This window comes from Oncorhynchus keta, chromosome 35 (genome assembly GCF_023373465.1).
Source record: "Oncorhynchus keta strain PuntledgeMale-10-30-2019 chromosome 35, Oket_V2, whole genome shotgun sequence".
Lineage (NCBI taxonomy): Eukaryota > Metazoa > Chordata > Actinopteri > Salmoniformes > Salmonidae > Oncorhynchus > Oncorhynchus keta.
Window position 1 is genome coordinate 40,252,844 of NC_068455.1, and position 22,240 is coordinate 40,275,083.

General features: G+C 44.8%; 1 protein-coding gene across 11 annotated transcripts in view; it reads right to left on the reverse strand.

Moving 5' to 3' along the window:
• Positions 1-22,240, reverse strand: part of asap2a (ArfGAP with SH3 domain, ankyrin repeat and PH domain 2a) — a 95,619-nt gene that overhangs the window by 23,714 nt on the left and 49,665 nt on the right. For 5 of the 11 annotated variants that reach the window (XM_052496994.1, XM_052496999.1, XM_052497000.1 and 2 more), the window contains exons 5-12: positions 9,578-9,627; positions 7,739-7,868; positions 7,550-7,635; positions 7,385-7,460; positions 7,141-7,227; positions 3,648-3,757; positions 2,802-2,871; positions 175-262 (exon numbers count right to left, since the gene is read on the reverse strand). In XM_052496994.1, the coding sequence (XP_052352954.1) occupies positions 175-262; positions 2,802-2,871; positions 3,648-3,757; positions 7,141-7,227; positions 7,385-7,460; positions 7,550-7,635; positions 7,739-7,868; positions 9,578-9,627 (697 nt within the window). Of the gene's footprint in view, positions 1-174; positions 263-2,801; positions 2,872-3,647; positions 3,758-7,140; positions 7,228-7,384; positions 7,461-7,549; positions 7,636-7,738; positions 7,869-9,577; positions 9,628-9,779; positions 9,921-9,947; positions 10,102-10,201; positions 10,379-10,807; positions 10,880-22,240 lie in introns of those variants that run through there. The other 6 variants (XM_052496995.1, XM_052496998.1, XM_052497002.1 and 3 more) reach the window with 5 other exon arrangements.

Here is a 22,240-nt window from a genome sequence, read left to right on the forward strand (position 1 = left end):
GAGAAGATGAATAGAGAGCGGAGAGGACAGAAGAGAGCGAAGATGAATAGAGAGCGGAGAGGACAGAAGAGAGCGAAGATGAATAGAGAGCAGAGAGGACAGAAGAGAGGACAGGAGAGAGATAAGAAAATAGAAGAGAACAAAAGGGAAGGGAGTAAAAAGGGGTAAACCTACGTGAGATGAGGTCAAAGCTCTTCTTCTCTTCTGGGTTATGTTTCACCTGACAGGTGAGGAGGTTGAGTTTGGCCGGCGGTCGGTTCGCCTGAACGAGGGGAGGACAGGAAAGAACATGAGAATCAGTGAACGCAAAGCATAAAGGAAAATGCACCCTTCCCACCAGAACAAAAATACAGTGCTCCCTCTTATAGTCATCACATCGGTAAGTTTGATCACTAAAGTTGTCCACATGCTATCAGAAACAGGTTGGAAAAGTTGGTGCATATATTATGACTACGCCCCTTTGTCGGTGATTGGTTAACAGTTGGGATCCAATAGTCTGTTGTCATTCATCGAGGGACGACTCGTTTTCATCCACATTCTTTCACCGAAAAATACTGCACCAAACATAGTTAGATGTAAAATTGCGCGACTAAGATCTCCATGGCAAATTAAGGACAGATTTCTTGCGTCATCTTAGATTAATTCGGACTATTCTGGCTACAGCATCTCAAAATGGACAAACAGTACTATTGAGGCTTTTTTTCTCATTTTTCAAGCGAAGATCTTTTAAATGAATATGCGAGCACACTCGTTCGGTTCAGCTAGCAGAGTTCAGCTAGGGGTCAGCCGAACTGAAGCGGTTCATCACAATAACCACATTCACCAGAAGAGGTGTTCAATGTACCTGGATAAAAGCATTCATTTAGCCGACATGCACTCAAAATATACGCATCAACGAAAACATATTATGCTTGCTATAAAACACGATGTACATTACAACAATCTGATACAGGTCCTGGACTGCAGAGCTACTTGAGAATCAGCACAGCATAGAATAAACCACTGCGAAATTCACCTTCCTTTCTCCATTATTTATTACATCATAACATAACACTACTAATAGCCAGGCTCTCGTATGCAGTTTTCATAAGTAATATTTAGGTGTTAAGGTCTGTCAGAATGGGCCTGTCCATGGAGGATTAGCTTCTGTACTGTGGTTTTCTGCTCTGCAGTAGAGGATGAAACCAGGCCATGGCTGGGGCTCAGCTCAGGGTGCTTAAAAACCATCCCTGATTGCTTTCCCTGCTTCGACCTCTACATACAGCTGGTTGGCCAGGGAGAGGAGGGAGAGCTCATATGTGAGGTATATTTTATTTTTATGAGAGAGAAAGGGTAAGGAGAGAGGTAGAGAAAGTGTGGTGTGTATGTGTCAATTTTGAAAGAGAGAGAGCGAGAGAGCGCGAGGCGAGGAGGGGGACAGAACGAGGGTGTGATAAAGTACACAAGAGACAGAGGAGAGAGCAAATAAGATGAAGATAGAGCAATGGCGAGAGAGAGAGAGGGAGATTACATCTACTGTAATGCAGGGAAGTAGAGCCTGCTACAGTGAGAGCAGAGCAGAGGGGGATATCAATAGGCTGGTGAGACGCCGAGTGAAGCGGTGCAGGTTAAGTAGCTACGTGAACTAGCCTGACAAGAGCTGCATCCCAAATGGCTTTTGACTTCGAGCCCTATTGGTGCCATTTGGGATGCATCCAAGAGATATAATACTCGTTCACCTGTAAGAGTGACTGACATTAATACTAACACCACCACCATTTTAGCTAAATTAACTTTATGGACTTAAAAAAAAAAAAAACCTAACTAAAATAAAATCACAACAAAAAAGTACACCAGGCACCAAATACTTTCTTGGAGTCCTCTTGATCCCCACTCCCGCCCCGTAGCTCTACCACTTCTGATCCCTCCCCATGGAAATGTTTACTATAATGAAGACGCTAAACTAAAACCAAAAAGTAAGAAATAGCAGAAAAGTAGGGTAAGAAAAAATAGGGAGAACAGGACGGGACAAGAGACGACCAGACTGGATAAGACAGGACGGGACAAGAGACGACCAGACTGGATAAGACAGGACGGGACAAGAGACGACCAGACTGGATAAGACAGGACGGGACAAGAGACGACCAGACTGTATAAGACAGGACGGGACAAGACAGGATCAGACAAGACAAAACTAGTGGATAAGCTGCCAGTTAGCAGAGAGCTGATAATTAGGTAGGATGTGCCATAATTTAACTTGTCTGGGGTTGCCTGGGGGCATTTTAGGATAGGAATAGATCCCAGGTGGATCTCTCCCAGAGGCCAGGTCAGACAGGAAACTAAGCCAATGTATGGTTGAAACATTGGAACTGATTTTGGAGATTAAATAAACATGTCGGCTGCCTGAAAGGTTGGATAAACAGTGATGACGTCTGATATGACAGAATTAGTGTTGATCGACTGACTGGCTTGAATATGGGTGAAGTGTAAGCGAACAGGCTAGAGCCACTTGCTGGATCAAATCCCTGCGCTGACGAGGTAAATATCTGACGTTCTGCCCGAGCAAGGCAGTTAAACCCACTGTTCCCCGGGCGCCGAAGACGTGGATGTCGATTAAGGCAGCCCCCCGCACCTCTCTGATTCATTCAAGGCATTCAGTTGTACAACTGACTAGGTATCTCCCTTTCCCACTAGCCTTACTGTAGATGAACGCTAACTGGCTAGGAGTAGGTTGTCTTGCCCTCTGTGTGTGTGTGTGTGTGTGTGTGTGTGTGTGTGTGTGTGTGTGTGTGTGTGTGTGTGTGTGTGTTCACATTACTCACCGTCCCATGTGATATGGTGAGGTATCCATTCTTCACTGAACACTTTCTCTTCTGCCACACTTTCCTTATCCTGGGACACACACACACACACACACACACACACATCATGACACAGAGACTTCGACATAACAGCCCAGCGCCAGTGTGACACACTAAACACCACATGAACCAACCAAACCGGTGCAATGGCTCATTAGTATGTGCAGGCATATGTAAATGACGCAGAGTTTGGGCAGTGTATTCCTGTCTATGGGGTGACACCCAGACATAAAAAGAACATTAACAGAGATTCTCTGGTACTTTTGTATACTTTTTTTTTTTAGCCAGTAGTTCTGAAAGTAGCACCCACGAGCCAAAAGTGGCCCCCGAACATCGTGTACTCCGTCACATATGGGCAGACACAGTATTGTGCACCACGTCGTTGCCCCTCTCTCCCACTCTGCTGTGTGCGCATCTTGATAGCTGTCGCTCAAATGGCGAGTGGCTGAAGCTCATTGGCTGGAACTTGAATAGCTCGGGGGCTGGCCCATGTGGGGGGGGAAATGTATAGAAAATGACGCAGCACAGCTTCCAGAAGAAAAAAAAATGTGGCTTTCAAACTAGGGATTTGGTGGCTAATGGAATAGATGATGCATGTACGAACGATCCCATGACACATCCGGCCCAAAGCAAAAGGTTTTGAAAAAAAAAATACACAGTTGGTCGCCAAAGTTGCCGGAGTGGGCCTATGGATAAATGCCATCACAACGAGTGTACTTTGTGTGTTTGTTTTGTCTGGCCTTAGCATTTTGGTTATTTGAATGTTTGTTGAAGATGATGCAAGTTCAACAGGAGAGAAACACTGACCCGTCACTCTTCTTGTAGAGGTTCCCACTGCGCTCAGTACCGTGCTCCTTGTTTCCCTGCGGCTGGTGCAAACTGTAGGTAGCGCTCTGTCGCACCTGGGAATCCTTCAACAATACCAGCGCACGCACACACACACACACACACACATAAGGATCTATGTAGGCAAAGGCACAAGACACTGCAGTGGGTGTGGTAAGTCTCAATTGTCTAAAGTGGCATCCTCTCCTTGTTCATTTTCCTTTGTCCGCACTGATCTGAAAAATTCTAGATAAAATCTAGGATATGAGAGCAATATGGCAGATCGGGATGCTGGCTGGGGGATTTGCTTTATTGTAGATGAAGTAGAAAAAGGCAAGGAAGGGGAGCCTCTAGACCATTGAGATGCTACCACTAATAAATAAATAAATATATACACACACACACACACTTCTCAAAAAAATAAAGGGAACACTTAAACAACACAATGTAACTCCAAGTCAATCACACTTCTGTGAAATCAAACTGTCCACTTAGGAAGCAACACTGATTGACAATAAATGTCACATGGTGTTGTGCAAATAGAATAGACAGCAGGTGGAAATTATAGGCAATTAGCAAGACACCCCCAATAAAGAAGTGGTTCTACAGGTGGTGACCACAGACCACTTCTCAGTTCCTATGCTTCCTGGCTGATATTTTGGTCACTTTTGAATGCTGGCGGTGCTTTCACTCTAGTGGTAGCATGAGACGGAGTCTACAACCCACACAAGTGGCTCAGGTAGTGCAGCTCATCCAGGATGGCACATCAATGCGAGCTGTGGCAAGAAGGGTTGCCGTCTGTCAGCGTAGTGTCCAGAGCATGGAGGTGCTACCAGGAGACAGGCCAGTACATCAGGAGACGTGGAGGAGACCATAGCAGGGCAACAACCCAGCAGCAGGACCGCTACCTCCGCCTTTGTGCAAGGAGGAGCAGGAGGAGCACTGCCAGAGCCCTGCAAAATTACCTCCAGCAGGCCACAAATGTGCATGTGTCTGAAAAAGACTCAAACTCCATGAGGGGGGTACGAGGGCCCGACGTCCACAGGTGGGGGTTGTGCTTACAGCCCAACACCGTGCAGGACGTTTGGCATTTGCCAGAGAACACCAAGATTGGCAAATTCGCCACTGGCGCCCTGTGCTCTTCACAGATGAAAGCAGGTTCACACTGAGCATGTGACAGAGGTGACAGAGTCTGGAGACGCCGTGGAGAACGTTCTGCTGCCTGCAACATTCTCCAGCATGACCGGTTTGGCGGTGGGTCAGTCATGGTGTGGGGTGGCATTTATTTGGGGGGCCACACAGCCCTCGCCAGAGGTAGCCTGACTGCCAGTAGGTACCGAGATGAGATCCTCAGACCCCTTGTGAGACCATATGCTGGTGCGGTTGGCCCTGGGTTCCTCCTAATGAAAGACAATGCAAGACCTCATGTGGCTGGAGTGTGTCAGCAGTTCCTGCAAGAGGAAGGCATTGATGCTATAGACTGGCCCGCCCGTTCCCCAGACCTGAATCCAATTGAACACATCTGGGACATCATGTCTCGCTCCATCCACCAACGCCACGTTGCACCACAGGCTGTCCAGGAGTTGGCGGATGCTTTAGTCCAGGTCTGGGAGGAGATCCCTCAGGAGACCGTCCGCCACCTCATCAGGAGCATGCCCAGGCGTTGTAGGGAGTTCATACAGGCACGTGGAGGCCACACACACTACTGAGCCTAATTTTGACTTGTTTTAAGGATATTACATCAAAGTTGGATCAGCCTGTAGTGTGGTTTTCAACTTTAATTTTGAGTGTGACTCCAAATCCAGACCTCCATGGGTTGATAAATTTGATTTCCATTGATAATGTGTGATTTTGTTGTCAGCACATTCAACTATGTAAAGAAAAATATATTTAATAATATATTTCATTCATTCAGATCTAGGGTGTGTTATTTTAGTGTTCCCTTTTTTGAGCAGTGTATATATGAGGGGGTCATGGGGTCATGCACTAGTGAGGTCATCTCCTCAGACGAAGTGACACAGGGGAAACAGAGGGGGAGGGGCCAAGGCAACGACCTTTGAAAGATATTCTAAAGAAACATCTTAAGGGTTCTGTGTCTAATGTTACCATTGTCAACAGAAAAATCTAGGAAGACAGGGTTGTACTCATTAAGTCACAACGTAGCACAATTTAAATGAAAAACAAGTATTTCAGAAGTACAGATAGTACCTTCGCATTTCACTGTGTTCAGAGGGTTTACTTACATTTGGTGCTTAATGAATACAACCCAGACCCCCCCCCACACACACACTAAATCCCTTTTAGAGACAAATGCACTCTATTGAAAATGCTTCAGACAAACTTGACACCACGACCACCGATTGACAAGCACAGCAAAGGGGGCGCTGAGGACACACTTACTCTCCTAGACTTGGTTCACAAAGAGGCGGCGGCAGCGAAGCAAAGAGGAGAACAGACAGGTAAGACATTGAGGCAGTAGCAAAAACAGTAGAATAGTTCTCCACGTAGTAGCCGACGCCAGACAGGACGGAAGTACGTGTGTTAACCGTACGTCTCTTTGGATAAAAGCGTCTGGGAAACGAGAGCATTAAGCACATCAAGCGTGCTTAACCATCGACCATTAATGACTGCTCTCAATGAGCGTGCTAAAGTTGACAGGGAGTGAAGGGGGCTTTGGTAACGTACATCAGGGTTTTGAACATGTAAGTGCATCACTCATAGGATATGAATGAGGCAGACTAGATGAGATACAGACGGCTTATATTATTGGATGACTAACTTGGGCATTAGACAGTGAAAAGACTAGGCCTATAGAGTTTGAGGGTTGCCGTGTGTGTGCGCGTGTGCGTGTGTGTGCGTGCGAGAGATCTGGATGGAATTATGTGATCCTTAACCCATAACAAGTCCCACCCAGTTGACTACTTAAAAATGGGAGGATCTCATTTGGTTTTGCTCAACTCCTGTGTCCTTTCTCCTACCCCCTCTCTCCTCTCTCACTTCCTTTATTTTTTTTTAAAGGTCAAAGGTAAATGCAGAGAGACGGCGAGAAGAAGGAACGTGGATGAATATGTGCTTGCATGAAATGGCTCTCCACTCGCGCATCAGGCAAATGTTGACACGGGTGGAATCCCAAATTAAGTGTAAAGTAAAAAAAAAGTAGCATAAGGTTTTTAAATGTTTGCATGCTTTTCTCCTTCGAGAAAACAGGGGGGGATTTTAAAACACGTCCGCGCTTGTAGCCGAAGTAGTTAAATCGCGGAGGGTAGCAGACTCCTTCGTTCATACTACAAACAAAATTAACACGCTCTTCAACCACTTATCAGTTTCTGGGTCATGGAGGAGAGGATAGAGGAGACGAGGAGAGGACGGACTTTTGCCCAAATGAGAATCTCCTAATGGTGAAAGTCCTCAATGGCGCTGCTCATGCTAAAACATACTGTGGGGCACTAGAGTGGTCCAAGTCTATGGGTGTTACCTCCTTCTGCTCCACCTGCAGCGCTGACTTGAGGACGTCCCGTAGCTGAGTGAGCTGCTTCCTCTCCTCGTCCTGGGCCTGCTTTATCTGGAAAGGTCAAAGGCCACACAAAGGCCACAGGGGTCATACAAAAGGTTACAGAGTCACACAAATATATGTTTGATGAATTCAGCACACTTGATGAAGGAAAGGGAAGTCCTTATGTACCCCATGAAGATGTCAACAGTAGTCTTGAGGAACTCACCGTGTGTAAGTCTGTGGCTAGTTTCTCTATGGATGGTTTGAGGTTGTCTACTGCTTTCAGCCCGTCCTGAAAAAAACTAAGGGGAGTGACAAATCTACATCAGCCTCTTCCTCCACGAAGTGAGCACTTGGTCAAATGCACACGTTCACTGACTGCAGGACTTACTTGCACTGTGCGTGGAAATATTTGATGAGATTCTGGAGTAGGTCCACCCCTTTCTTGATCTTGATCTCGTTCACTTTGAGAAGATACTGCAAGACATAATTTTACAATGTCAGAAAACCCTCCACTACAGCTGTGGACATGGCCCAACCTGGCAACCCAGGCCTGAGCTCCATCTCTTTCCTTACCCACCTCACACATCTGCAGCTGGAAGAACCTCCTCTCCTTCTCCATCTCCTCTGCGATCTCCGCCCCGCTGATCTCCGTGCGGATCATGCCGTGCTGCCGCGCGTGCTCCTTCTTCTCCTTCTCGATCTTAGTGCTGGGACAGGAAGTGACATCGTTGTGGGGGGGGAAGAGTCAAAGGGCATTTCCAACCACAGACACACACCAAACAGGAAATATCCAGTGGAAGGGGGAGGGCATTCCATGCAAAAGGGCATTCTTTTCAAGCTCAGCATATTCCCTTTAAAAAGGATGCAGCATTTGGCTCCTCCTAAGAGGAAGCTTAGGGAGACTTAAGTGACGCCTGTTTTCGTTCAGATTTGAAAGCAGACGGCCTCTCACTCATGCCTTTGGGTGTTAGGTCCTCGTCACTGTGGCCCATCGCTAAACCAACGTTAATGACTTGCCTGTTTTTTCCCCCCCACCTCTGACTGCAGTCAGTAAACAGCTTGGCCCATTTGGAACCATCAAGACACAGATGCAACAAGGCCATTCCAAAGGAAACTGAACCAAGGGGGGGGGGAGAAAAAAAACTACAAACGGATCATACCAACAAAGACAAGACAGAGAGGGGGGCATCAAACGGATGTCAAAGTGGTGTGAATGCATGAACCAGCGCTGCACTATGGTCTGCTCCTGCAAGTCTACGTAACGTGCTATCATCTACTGCTGTTCCGGAAAACATTGGATTCAAAAAGACACTTAAAAGAAGTCAGTTCCTGCCGCTGCGTCACAAACATTCATCCGTCTCAGGTAAAGTCATCTGGGTTATATTCGGTCATTTTGGGTGGCTCCCCTTTTTTTGTTGACTCAAACCGTCATTAGGTAAGACATCAAGATGTGACTGCTTTCATTAGTAGGACACCTACAAAGCTGTCACCTTAATCCTCAGCCCAGAAGCATAGGAGTAGAGAGAAAGCTTCAAAACAGCCACAAGAACCACCAAAGACCGTTGACACAGAGATGGAGACAGCGGATCAAAATGGGACTCTGTGGTGACGATGGTCAGGGTGCTACTCGCAAACTTTAAGGCGGTCGGGGGCCAGAGTGGAGTTTGGGGCAGAGAGTCTAATCTCTTTCGGTCTGCAAAACAGGAAAGGTCTCATTATAAGCGCAGACAAAGAGATTAGAGATATGAGAACACATCCGATTGTGATCGGAAAATCAGAGCAGATGGGACAACGATGTTCTAGGCCAAGCATAGTACTGCCCTCCGTTGACAGCAGACTAGCAGAGAGCGTCAATGGAGCAACAAGTCAGTACCGTCTCGTCGTCAGATTGGCGCGGCAGAAGAAAATGCATTACCCTTTCAGTAAAGAATGTCCTTTGCAGCTTGGAAAATATATCAGAGTACTATAAAATGTCATATAGCGTTGCATGCAAAAATCACAGTGTAGACAGAGAGGGGTAAAGATGGCTTATTAATTCTGGGTGTATTCATTGATGATTGCAAGGTGAGGTTGGTTGGGGGAATAGTGGTCATTACAAGCACAGAGATGAGACAGGACATTTCACATTGCATCTCATTCAAAATATTGCTTATGGTGACAAATAATAATAATAATAATAATAATCAGGCTCTATACCAATAAATGCATAACTACTATGACAGTACCAATATCTAGAGGTTATCAAAACGCTTGTGAGTCAGTTGAACCGACTGCTACAGTGCGGCCATAGAATGAACCAATGGATCAAAAGACAATGGACTGATCTGATAGTCTTCAGTACTCTAAGCTAATAATGTCAATTGGCCAGAACCTAATTTCATATTGGCGGTAGTAAAATACTTTGAAAAAAACTTACACTTTTGTTTCATAGTCTTTCCAGGACTTATCAAATGGCTTTTTCAGGTCCTGTGAAGAAGAAAAAAGCAGAAAGAAACCAACGTCAGAGCTTCCAATTCAGAAACAAAATGATTCAGTTTTTGTTGGCACCTAACATCACTCGTTAAAGAGGCTAGAAAAACATAACATGGTCATAGCGCACATTGTGATGTTAAGCATACCACGGCACACACAGACAGCTTCACTATATCTAGAAGGAACTGACGCTACGGTACACATCATTACTCCAGTCAGTTAATGTTTACGGGATGTTACAAGCTCAGGGAAAACCCCATCCTGGTCAATCTCCCTGCACTAGCCAAAAGGTCAACAAAGCACGCTGCCAATACATGACTCAGTCTTGTCATCCTTTTCCTCGTCGTTGCCGTAGGACGACAATAGCGTACAAAGTGCTACCGTTGAAAAGAAAAAAGAGCAGTGTTCAGAATCGTAACGTGGTTTAAAGTGGCCACACAGCTGAACAGATTTCCCATGGTAAATAGAGTAGCGTTCAACAGCTGTTTGATCAAATGTTAAATTATGCAACGCTTTTCAGGCACCGCGCCAATGAATAAACAGTGATTAGGGACAAACAAAAACAGACATTAACTGGCGAAATTGCTCGTGTAATTTTTCCTCCAAACACCGCAGCGGCAGCCATAATTGCTGCTTCCGAGGCCATTGAAAAAAAGAGACCGTGGTAAAACACGATGAGATCAATGGATTATCTGATTGCACGGAGAATCTGCTTGTTTCTTTTCATGTTGATTTGTTGATTGCATCCCAAAATCAACAATTGTGGAGAGCACTGATTGCTACTGTAAGTGGGTTTTTTTTTTCAGACTAAAAAAAAAAATGACTGCAGTGGCAGCCCGCAGGGATTTTTATAGAGTCATTAACTGGAATGAAAAATGAGTTGGTATAAAATGTGATGCATCCTCTAACAAAAGCGAATCTTTCTAAAGCTTTGTTACAATTCACATATTATGGCATTACAATAAATATGTTGCCATTTTGCGGTCATTATATTAAATAGATTGCCTGACAGCCCATTATCTTAGAGATGTTCCCTCTGTTGACCCTGGGCCCGTATACACAAAGAAACTCAGAGTAGGAGAGCTGATCTTCTCAGGTCCCAACCTTTCAATATAAAAATCATATTCATTCATATCTAAAAAAGGCAAAACTGATCCTAGATCAGCACTCTTACTCTGGGACGCTTTGTGGATACCAGCCCAGACCTCTTAAAAACAAGTGTGGCAGTCATGGATCCATGGTCATTGGATCATGGTCTGACGAAAGAGAAAGAAAGAGAGTGAGAGAAAGGGAAATAGAGGAAGCAAGATAAAAAAAAATGACAATGAGAACACTGGCTAAAAATACAAGCCGCAGAAGCGAGACGAGTTGCGCAGAGCGGCACATTGTCCGAGTGCAGCATTCCTCTCTCATTCACAGCGGCTCTGCTCGATGGGAAGTTAAGTGAGGAGCCAGCTACTGTGTGAGTGGGGAACAACAGTGGGGAGTGAAGTGAGGAGCCAGCTACTGTGTGAGTGGGGAACAACAGTGGGGAGTGAAGTGAGGAGCTAGCTACTGTGTGAGTGGGGAACAACAGTGGGGAGTGAAGTGAGGAGCTAGCTACTGTGTGAGTGGGGAACAACAGTGGGGAGTGAAGTGAGGAGCTAGCTACTGTGTGAGTGGGGAACAACAGTGGGGAGTGAAGTGAGGAGCTAGCTACTGTGTGAGTGGGGAACAACAGTGGGGAGTGAAGTGAGGAGCTAGCTACTGTGTGAGTGGGGAACAACAGTGGGGAGTGAAGTGAGGAGCTAGCTACTGTGTGAGTGGGGAACAACAGTGGGGAGTGAAGTGAGGAGCCAGCTACTGTGTGAGTGGGGAACAACAGTGGGGAGTGAAGTGAGGAGCTAGCTACTGTGTGAGTGGGGAACAACAGTGGGGAGTGAAGTGAGGAGCTAGCTACTGTGTGAGTGGGGAACAACAGTGGGGAGTGAAGTGAGGAGCTAGCTACTGTGTGAGTGGGGAACAACAGTGGGGAGTGAAGTGGGGCGCTAGTGTCAGATGATGAGTGTAGCTGGTGCATGAAGTCAGGCGCAGGAGAGACCAAAACAAGACGGTAAAGATGACGCACGGGGGAACACAGCACCCGTCAAAAACCCAGGCATCAAAATAAACCTAGCTGAACATGTAATAATCCCCACAACACCATGGGGGGAAACAGAGGGTTTAAATACAGGAACAAATAAGTGTGAAATGGAGAACAGGTGTGTGAAAACAAAGACAAAGGAAAAAGAGGATCGGCGACGCCGACCGCCGAGCACCACCTGAACAAGGAGAGTCACCGACTCCTGCGGAAGTCGTGACAGCTAGCTTCCACACAACAACATGGAACATGGCAGGGCAACTTAGCTGTGTGGAATGCTGGAAGAGCACAGACAAACAGGGGTCACCTCCCATCCACTCTACCAAATCAACATACACTCTCTTTAATGAGTTTCACCAGAATAGATATTTGGGAGACAGAGGCTTTAAAACAAAAACGTAACACTCCTGTAAAGTTCTTATCCTGCAGTAGCCTCTTTCTTTGTTGAGTTTCTTAGTTCAATTCTTACCTCCGTTACCACTGTCCTTGTCAAATTGAAGACAGCAGACTGACCTTGAATGCTTCAATGTGAAGTGTACTTTCCTGTGCTCCTGAATGGGATGGGTCCACTGTTGGAGGTGATACAGTAGTGGAAGATCCACATGCCTGTCCAGTGAGTTGGAACGGGACCTATTCAGACTGCTACGCGGACAGAGCCTTTTCACCAAGACCTCAAATAGAAAACATGCAATTTACAGCTTTCAACCTCTATTCCAATGTCGTCTTGAACCTGGTCTTGTTGCTGTCAAGGGCACCTGTTACAATTCCATGAAATATGATCAGCCTCTACTCCCTAATCTTTTCTTGGTGAGAAATAAATGGTGAGATCACTCCTTTGGCAGAGCTTCTTGGAGCTAAAAGCTTCCCAACAATTGTGTGTTGTCAGTGGTGTGTGATGAGTCATTGCGTGTGCAAAAAAAAAAACTTTAAACAACAATAAATACAAAAGGATCAGAAGGTTTAGCGCTGGAAGGGATGACATCATCCCAGCGTCAGGTCTAATATGTAAATCCCCTTGGCTCTGGTGTTTTGTGGTCTCAGCACTTTCCGCCAGTCTGCTTATGTTCAGTGTTTGGAGTGGGAGTGTGGTTAAGGAGGTGGACACTGGACAGAGCTTAAAGGCCCATGCAGCAACAATAACCCATATGCACCAAGTATGATAGCCTGAGCCAGCACTGAACCGCAGACAGACAGGGAGTGAAGATGCTGTATCTTGGTTGGTTGTTCCGGTTTGGAACCGTCCTTGGCTGCCACCTTTCCAACAAGTCAGTTTGTCACATTTCTGCCCTGCTAGTGCTGCCCCAGTCAACTGGAAGTGATGTTATTGTGAAGTGGACATGTCTCGGAGCAGCAACAACTCAGCCGCGAAGTGGTAGGCCACACAAGCTCACGGACAGGTGCTGAAGCGTGTAGCGCATTGAAATCACCCGTCTTCGGTTGCAACACTCACTAGAGTCCCAAACTGCTTCCGGAAGCAATGTAGGCACAAAAACTGTTCGTCGGGAGCTTCATGAAATGGGTTTCCATGTCCGAGAAGCCGCCATGTGCAATGCCAAGCATCGGCTGGAGAGGTGTAAAAGCTCACCCCCATTGGACTCTGGAGCAGTGGAAACACGTTGGAAGCTGTTCTTTTTTAAAATTTAACTAGGCAATTGAGTGAAGAACAAATTCTTATTTTACAATGATTGTCTACCCCAGCCAAACCTTCCCCTAACCCGGATGACACTGGGCTAATTGTGTGCCGCCCTATGGGACTCCCGATCACAGCCGGTTGTGATACAGCCCGAGATCGAAGCAGGGTCTGTAGTGACACCTCTAGCACTGAGATGCAGTGTCTTAGACACCTGCGCCACTTATAGCAGCAAAGGGGGGGGACCACCTCCAGATTAATGCCCATGATTTTGGAATGACATGTTCGATGACTTTTAGCCATGTAGTGTAGTATATTGAAAGTGTGTGCTTCCACACAGGTGTGGTTCCCGAGTTAATCACATCCCATCATACTTAGGTTCATGTAGAAAAGTGGCCAGTTGTCCATTATTTTAGCTACCGTAGCTGGAAGATCTCAGTGACTTTGAAAGATGGGCCTCAAAGGAGCATAGGGGGTTTAAAGTGTGTGTGTGTGCGCGTGTGTCACCATATCTCAACCCAATTGAACACTTACGGAATTTCTCATGAAAGAATAGTGCCGCATTCCTCCGATAGAGTTCCAGACACTTGTAGAATCTACGCCAAGGCGCATTAAAGTTCTGGCCCCACATTGACACTATGTTGGGTTTCCTTTATTTTGGCAGTTACCTGTACTTCACATACAGTGTACCAAGCCCTTTTCAACTGAAGTAACTTGTAAATCTTAATTGTGGCTTACTTTAAGCTCTCCGGGGCCGTCTCTGCCTCAGTAGAAGCAGACGGGACCCAGGCTGATGTCACCAGACAGACCAGTGACGACTTGTACATCTTTTATCAGACACTGTCCATGCGAAAGTACCAACAAAGATGGCAGGAAGTGAGAGGAAACCAAAAAAACGACAGGGTCACTTTGTGCCATAACATTACGACCCCAGAGAACAGCATGTTAAACACCTCAATCTTTCCCCCAGTTGAGGTTAAACAGCAGGATGGAGAGATGAGTGGAGCGAAAAATGGCCTGTAATGGACCTGAAAGGAGCCGCAAAGTATGTAGGTAAGCGGCTACTTTTCATGGGTCCACTACTCTCAATAGGGCTGGAGTTGAACCACTTCAGCAGACTCCTCCAATGCATCACTAGCTGAAAATGTACTCCGGAGGGTTTGTTTCAGTGAGGACAGAATATATCCCAACTACCGTGGAGCACAGACGCTCTCTTTGAGCATAGAACAGTTGCTTACATGACACTTTCACAGCCCAAACCCTCAGGAGTCTACTGCTCTCCATCCCCCACAGCAGGAGAAATCAGTGTTGTCTCAGGTAATCCCTACCATTATATCACAGCTCTATCATAATAGGGCTACAGATGTTCATATTCCAACATAGTAAGTCAAAATCTTGAACCTATAAAGTTGAATCCCGTTGTTAGTTCTGTTACAAATGGGACACCCACTGTTGCTAGCAAAAGCTAAACCAATGCTATTAGTTTAAAAGTGAAAGCCATAAATATGGATATCCCCTCGGTTTACAAATCACTTAAGGGGCTTTGGGCTGTGGCACTTAAACGTGCAGAGTTAGATTTTTTTTTTGGATATCAGTAACCTTGTTCATAGACCTGAATTACACAATTAGCACTGAGACAGTTTGTCCTAGTAGGAAGCCCACTGTGGGTAGCTCTCCCTGTTCCATTGGCTCAAATGTAAATATCAGTGACCTGTCGACCTCTGATCGTTTTTTGTGCTTGCTTGGGGGACCTTACAAGCCACCCCGAAATGGGCAACAAATAGCTTGCATTAACATATTTAGCCTCATGATGTGGATCACTTGCTAACGTCGACAACATTCATATACTGGCCATCTCTGAAACTCCCTTGGGTACGGTGCCCTCAAAAAGTATTTCACAGCAATCATGTTATTGTGTTAAAGCCTGAATTTAAAATGGCTTTTAAACAATACCCCATAGTGTCCAAGTGGAGTTGTTACAAGACAAATTACTTAAAAAGGAAAAACTGAAATTTCTCAAGTCAACAAGAATTCATCCACTTTGTTATGGCAAACCTAAATAGGTTCAGGGGTTTAAAAAAAATTATAAAAGAAGCAAAGGAACCCTATTGGTAGATTGATAAAAATAGTGTTGAATGGCTCAACATTGTTTTTCCACAATACTAACCTAAATGACAGAGTGAAAAGAATGAAATGTGTACAGAATAAAACAAATATTCCAAAACAAGCATCCTGTTTACAATAAGGTACTAAAAGTAAAACTGAAAAGAATGTGGCAAAGAAATAAACTTCATGTCCTCGACGCAAAGCGTCATGTATGGGGCAAATCCAGCACAACACGAGTGCCATATTTTCAAGCATGCTGGTGGCTGCATCATGTTTATGGTATGCTTGTCATCGGCAAGGAATAGGGAGTTTTTTAGGATAAAAATAAATGGAATAGAGCTAATCACAGACAAAATCCTAGAGGAAAACTCGGTTTGTCTGATTTCCAACAGACACTAGCAGACAAAATTCCCCGCTGTTTTAACAACTGAGACATAAACTGAACAAGTTACATAGACATGTAACTAACAGAAATGGAATAATGTGTCCCTGTAAAAAAAGGGGGGGTCAAAATCAAAAGTAACAGTCAGTATCTGCTGTGGCCACCAGCTGTATTAAGTACTGCAGTGCATCTCCTCCTCATGGACTGCACCAGATTTGCCAGTTCTTGCTGTGAGATGTTTCCCCATTCTTCCACCAAGGAACCTGCAAGTTCTGTGCAAGTTCTGTAAGTTCTGTGCATATTTCTGGAGGGAATGGCCCGAGCCCTCACCCTCTGATCCAACAGGTCCCAGACGTGCTCAATAGGATTGAGATTTTGGCTCGTTGATGGCCATGGCAGAACACTGACATTCCTGCCTTGCAGGAAATCACACACAGAACGAGCAGTATGATGGCATTGACGGACCCTCCACCTACAAATCGATCCCGCTCCAGAGTACAGACCTCGGTGTAACCCTCATTCCTTCTCCAATAAATGCAAATCCGACCATCACCCCTGGTGAGACAAAAATCGTGACTCGTCAGTGAAGAGCACTTTTTGCCAGTCCTGTCTGGTCCAGCGACGGTGGATTTGTACCCATAGGCGACGTTGTTGCCAGTGATGTATGTTGAGGACCTGCCTTACAATAGGCCTACAAGCCCTCAGTCCAGCCTCTCTCAGCCTATTGCGGATAGTCTGAGCACTGATGGAGGGATTGAGAGTTCCTGGTGTAACTCGGGAAGTTGTTGTTGCCATCCTGTACCTGTCCCACAGGTATGCCGTACCGATCCTGTGCAGGTGTTGTTACACGTGGTCTACCACTGCAAGGACAATCAGCTGTCCGTCCAGTCTCCCTGTAGCACTGTCTTAGGCGTCTCATAGTACAGACAGTGCAATTTATTGCCCTGGCCACAACTGCAGTCCTCATACCTCCCTGCAGCATGCCTAAAGCACGTTCACGCAGATGAGCAGGAATCCTCAGCATCTTTCTTTTGGTGTTTTTCAGAGTCAGTAGAAAGCCCTCTTTAGGACCCTAAGTTTTCATAACTGTGACCTTAATTGCCTACTGTCTGTAAGCTGTTAGTGTCTTAACGACCGTTACACAGGTGCATGTTCATTCATTGTTTATGGTTCATTGAACAAACATGGGAAACGGTGTTTAAACCCTTTACAATGAAGATCTGAAATAATTTGGATTTTTATGAATTATCTCCGAAAGACAGGGTTCTGAAAAAGGTCAGTTTCTTATTTTGCTGAGTTTATTAGCCAACGTGCAATCACTGAAGAATAAACTGGATTAGCTCCATTTAAGACTAGGCCTGTAATTTTCATCATAGGTACACTTCAACTATGACAGACAAAATGAGAAAAAAAATCCAGAAAAATCACATTGAGGAGATCTGCATGGAGGAATGGGCCAAAATACCAGCAATAGTGTGTGAAAAATTTGTGAAGACTTACAGAAAACATTTGACCTCTGTCATTGCCAACAAAGGGTATATAACAAAGTATTGAGAAACTTTTGTTATTGACCAAATACTTATTTTCCACCATAATTTGCAAATAAATTCATTAAAAAATCCTACAATGTGATTTTCTGGATTTTTTTTCTTTTTTTCTTCTCATCTTGTCTGTCATAGTTGAAGTGTACCTATGATGAAAATTACAGGCCTCTCTCATCTTTTTAAGTGGGAGACCTTGCACAATTGGTGGCTGACTAAATACTTTTTTGCCCCATTGTATATCCGGTAAGACGAGAGGCCTGCTATAGACCACAGAGTGCTAACAGTCAGTATCTGGATAATATGTGTGAAATGCTTGATTGTTGATATCAACAGAGGTATATTTTCTGGGTGACCTAAACATTTTCATCAAGCTGTCCACTCAAGATGAAGTTTCAAACTGTAACCAGTGCTTGCAACCTGGTTCGGGTTATCAGTCAACCTACCTGGGCATTTACAAACAGCACAGGAACTGAAAGCACTCACGTGTATAGATTATATATCTTTACTAACGCTATAGAAATCTTCTCTTAAGCAGTATCCACACCCATTGGATGTGGCAATCATAATATAGTGGCCATATGTAGGAAAACCAAAGTTCCAAAGCCTGGGTCTAAAATATTGTACAAGAAGGTTTTCTAGTGATTCCTAGGACAAGGACAGTAGGAAAGCCTGACAAAGGCTACAAACCATCACAGGCTATAAACCAAAGAGACATTGTATGACCGTTGAAAATGACCTTGCTTTTGCAAATAATTTCAACCGTTCCAATTGTAGCTTTAACATGTGTGATATTTTACATTGCAGCAGAAAGTGGTCTTGGACAATATAAAACAGCATGTCAGCTGTTGATATACGCATTTCTATGAATGACGTCAAGCAATACTCTCAACGTGTCATTCCACGAAAATCATATGGTCCAGATGGCGTCAGCAGGAAGGCACTTCAGGCCAAAACAAACTCTCTGGTCTCTCATCCCAATTCGCATACCGTGACTCCATGGGTGTTGATGAGTTACTGGTCACGCTGAACAATATCTACGAACATTTAGAATAGGCAAATAGCCTAGTGAAAATTGTATTAATTGACTGGAGGATAAACTGGTGAATTTGGGTGTCAACGCTACTGATCAAGTGGATTAATAGTTTCCTTGTGAACCGTACTCAACAAGTGAAGTTTAACTCCGCCATCTCTACATCTAGAACAGTGAATACGGGAGCCCCTTGCGTACTTTCACGAATACTGTACACAAACAATTGTCAACCCTGACGCAGCCCACAAGATTTTTTAAATATGCGGATGACACCGCGGTTGTGGGTTTCCTCCACCCAGAATAAGCCTCAAGGTTTTGAAAGAGAAAAGGCTAAATTTGTCCAGCGGTGTGCAGATAACTTTCTTGAAATAAACGTTGAGAAAACAAAAGAGATGGAACTTCATTTGAGAAGGAACAAAAACTCCACTACCCCCTATGAAGATTAATGGGGAACCAGTTGATAGAGTAACCACATATGGGAATCGAAATAGACTGGGAATCTGCAGGGCAGAGTGTAATGTCCTTTGGTCTAAAACGCCTGTTTGGAAACATGCGAGTGCAAGACCAAGTCAAGCTACAGCGCTAGATTAAGACAGCGGGAAGGATAATTGGTATAGATCACGAAGCAGCCACCAACCTGTATACAAAAAGCATCCTCCTAAAAATGGAAAGCATTTTACAGGACAGTTCTCATCCCCTTCACTCAAACTTCAGTCACAGCAGCAGCCAGACAAGAGGAAAGATACTTTGCCAAAAGAAAATGAAAACAGAGAGATATAGGGACTCGTATTCCAACAGCCACTCACTTTAAATGTGTAGCTATAGCACTTTGAATGAATTAGTGTCGTTTCTGTGTACCGTCTTTTTAAGCACATGACCAAATGAATTCCCCCCCTGGTGGGTTAATAAAGTTGCCACTTTGAATCAGAATCCTATGTCGAAAAGATGTAAATATGATTTACTGGTCTGTTGTGTGTAATGAGGAGCAACCTAGACCCATAGGGCGGCGCACAATTGGCCCAGCATCGTCCGGGTTTGGGTTTGGCCGGGGTAGGCCGTCATTGTAAATAATCATATGTTTTTAACTGACTTGCCTAGTAAAATAAAAGGTTAAATTAAAAAATTGCATTGTTTCTTCCAGTTATTGATAAGCAGGCGCCTATTAAGAAACTGACTGTTCAGTGTCTGAATAGGTGCAACACCTTCCTCCTGTTCTCCACAGGTGCCTTCCCTGAGGGAGGAGAGGAATAATGATGGAGAAAGCAAGAGAGGAGGGAAAAGGTCCTCTGGCAGTGTAAGTGAGAGATGGTGAACATTACGTACTGCAAGCTGGGGTTGGAAAGTCTTTAATTGTCTCTCTTAACAGTCTCGCACGCATTCTCGCTTTCTCTCTCCTCACCCCCCAGTGGTTAATGGAGAGACAGGCTGTGTGAATCAGAGCAGAAAGCACCATGACTTGCACCCCATTAGCCCCATGTCAGGAGTGTAATGAGAGTCACCAGTGGGGTAATGAGAAAATCGGCACCACTGCTTCTCCCGCTCTGTCAGTACTCACAGTTCAATGGCCTACTTGCTTCCCTGTCAGTACTCACCGTTCAATGGCCTACTTGCTTCCCTGTCAGTACTCACCGTTCAATAGCCTACTTGCTTCTCTGTCAGTACTCACAGTTCAATGGCCTACTTGCTTCCCTGTCAGTACTCACAGTTCAATGGCCTACTTGCTTCCCTGTCAGTACTCACAGTTCAATGGCCTACTTGCTTCCCTGTCAGTACTCACCGTTCAATGGCCTACTTACTTCCCTGTCAGTACTCACAGTTCAATGGCCTACTTGCTTCCCTCTGTCAGTACACACAGTTCAATGGCCTACTTGCTTCCCTGTCAGTACTCACCGTTCAATGGCCTACTTACTTCCCTGTCAGTACTCGCAGTTCAATGGCCTACTTGCTTCCCTCTGTCAGTACTCACCGTTCAATGGCCTACTTACTTCCCTCTGTCAGTCCAGATAGGCCCTGTACTAGGGCTGTCCCCAACTGAAAAACATCTTGGTTGACCGAAAGTCTGTTCTTTCGACCAATCGGTCGCCATTTTTCAACGTGTATTTTTCCATATATAGACACAACCTATGGTTTGAATAAAATCAACTATATGCATCGAGCTTGTCTGGTGCTTTAAGCTTACAGTTTGATGAAATAAGACAAATTCCTTAAGAGGGCGAGAGGTCTGGCTAACCAGAAGAAAAAACTGAACCAACTACTCTCCTCTTGCTCCTGCTGGCTTTCGCAGATTCTGCCATTATACTCGTTTCATCAAAATTCTATCCAAATCTAAATGAAAATGACAAAGCTAAAAAGTAACTTCTATTGCCATTGCTATGTAAACACAGTCTACATAAAACCAACCAATAAAAACATTGCAGCCTGCAGGTAGAACATTTCCGGATAAAAATAAATAAATATTCTATAAATCACATTGGCTACACATGGCCTGTCTGCAACAAACTTGAAATATTGTACCAGCTATTAACTTGGGACAGACCTGAAGCTTGCACTAAGGAACTTTCAGCACTGTATAAAACATTCTGGGCCCTCAGAGTTTCCTGTGCCAGTGAGCGGACGTGGATAAGAGACCGTTCTTGACCTGGGCAGGAGCTCACCAGAGCAGAGGACCGGCACCTCAAATGTTCTACTGCTTGAGCTTCTGTTCCTCCTTATAGAATATTATCTCAAAATTATTGCGGAGCTCCTGCACCTAAATATAACAAGTACCAGCACCCAAAATGAGTCCCGGAATCTATTTCAGTCCAAGTCAAGCGCTGATAAGAAGTAATCAGGTTTCCACTGGATCAGAGCATGACATTTTTGCCATTCACGCCAAGTGGTTATTGAAAGGGAGAAAGCTGGAAAGATTTTTCAAAATACAATGAGGAACTTTTGTCAGCTCGGGGATTTGATCTTGCAACCTTTCAGGTTACAAGTCCAACGCTCTAACCACTAGGCTACCTGCCGCCCCAAATGAATACATTTGCGCGCAGGCCAGGTAGCCTATAGGCCTACTTCTATGCGTGCGCTCCATTACTCAACATTGACAGGAGCACTCTAATCAAAAGACAATGACTAAATTGACAAAACTCGTAAATGAAATGAAAAACATACAAAACTTGTTTCTCACTAGTGTCGCATAGGCTGTGCGCTCTGCTAACAATGTGTCCACTCTGACAGTGACAACTGGAAGAATAATATTGAATGCATTAAAATAAATTACCTTAACCAAAAGTAAAACATTGTAGATTAGAAGTTTTAGGAATGAACAGGTAAATGCAGTACTGCTGAGATATGTAATGGGGAATTGATACACTAACAATCAAAACGCAAACAATTCACACAATGAAGTTAAAGAAACAAGGAATGTGCACACATTGATGGGAAAGAGAGCATTCTGAAAGTGCATTGTGCATCTCGGGGCATGGTCAATCTGACATCTGTTTCCGGTGAAGAAGTCAGGGCATTCATTACTTTGTGCACGTCGCAGAAGCAGTGCTGTCGTCAAGGAAGTGAGTTTGTGTTTACACAGGATGTACCGCCCCCCCACCTACTGTCAACCAATCATGTCAATGTGGAGCTATACAGAGCCCTCCGCATTGTGATGTGGAACGGAGCTCGATTTGTCCTCTGCATGCCTTTGAAGGCTCTGCAATTGTGTCACACCCTCCAAATGGAGCCTCCGACCACATTTTCGGATCAAGCATGAATTGGCTTTGGATTAGTTCATTGAGATGGGCGCAAATTATTACATACA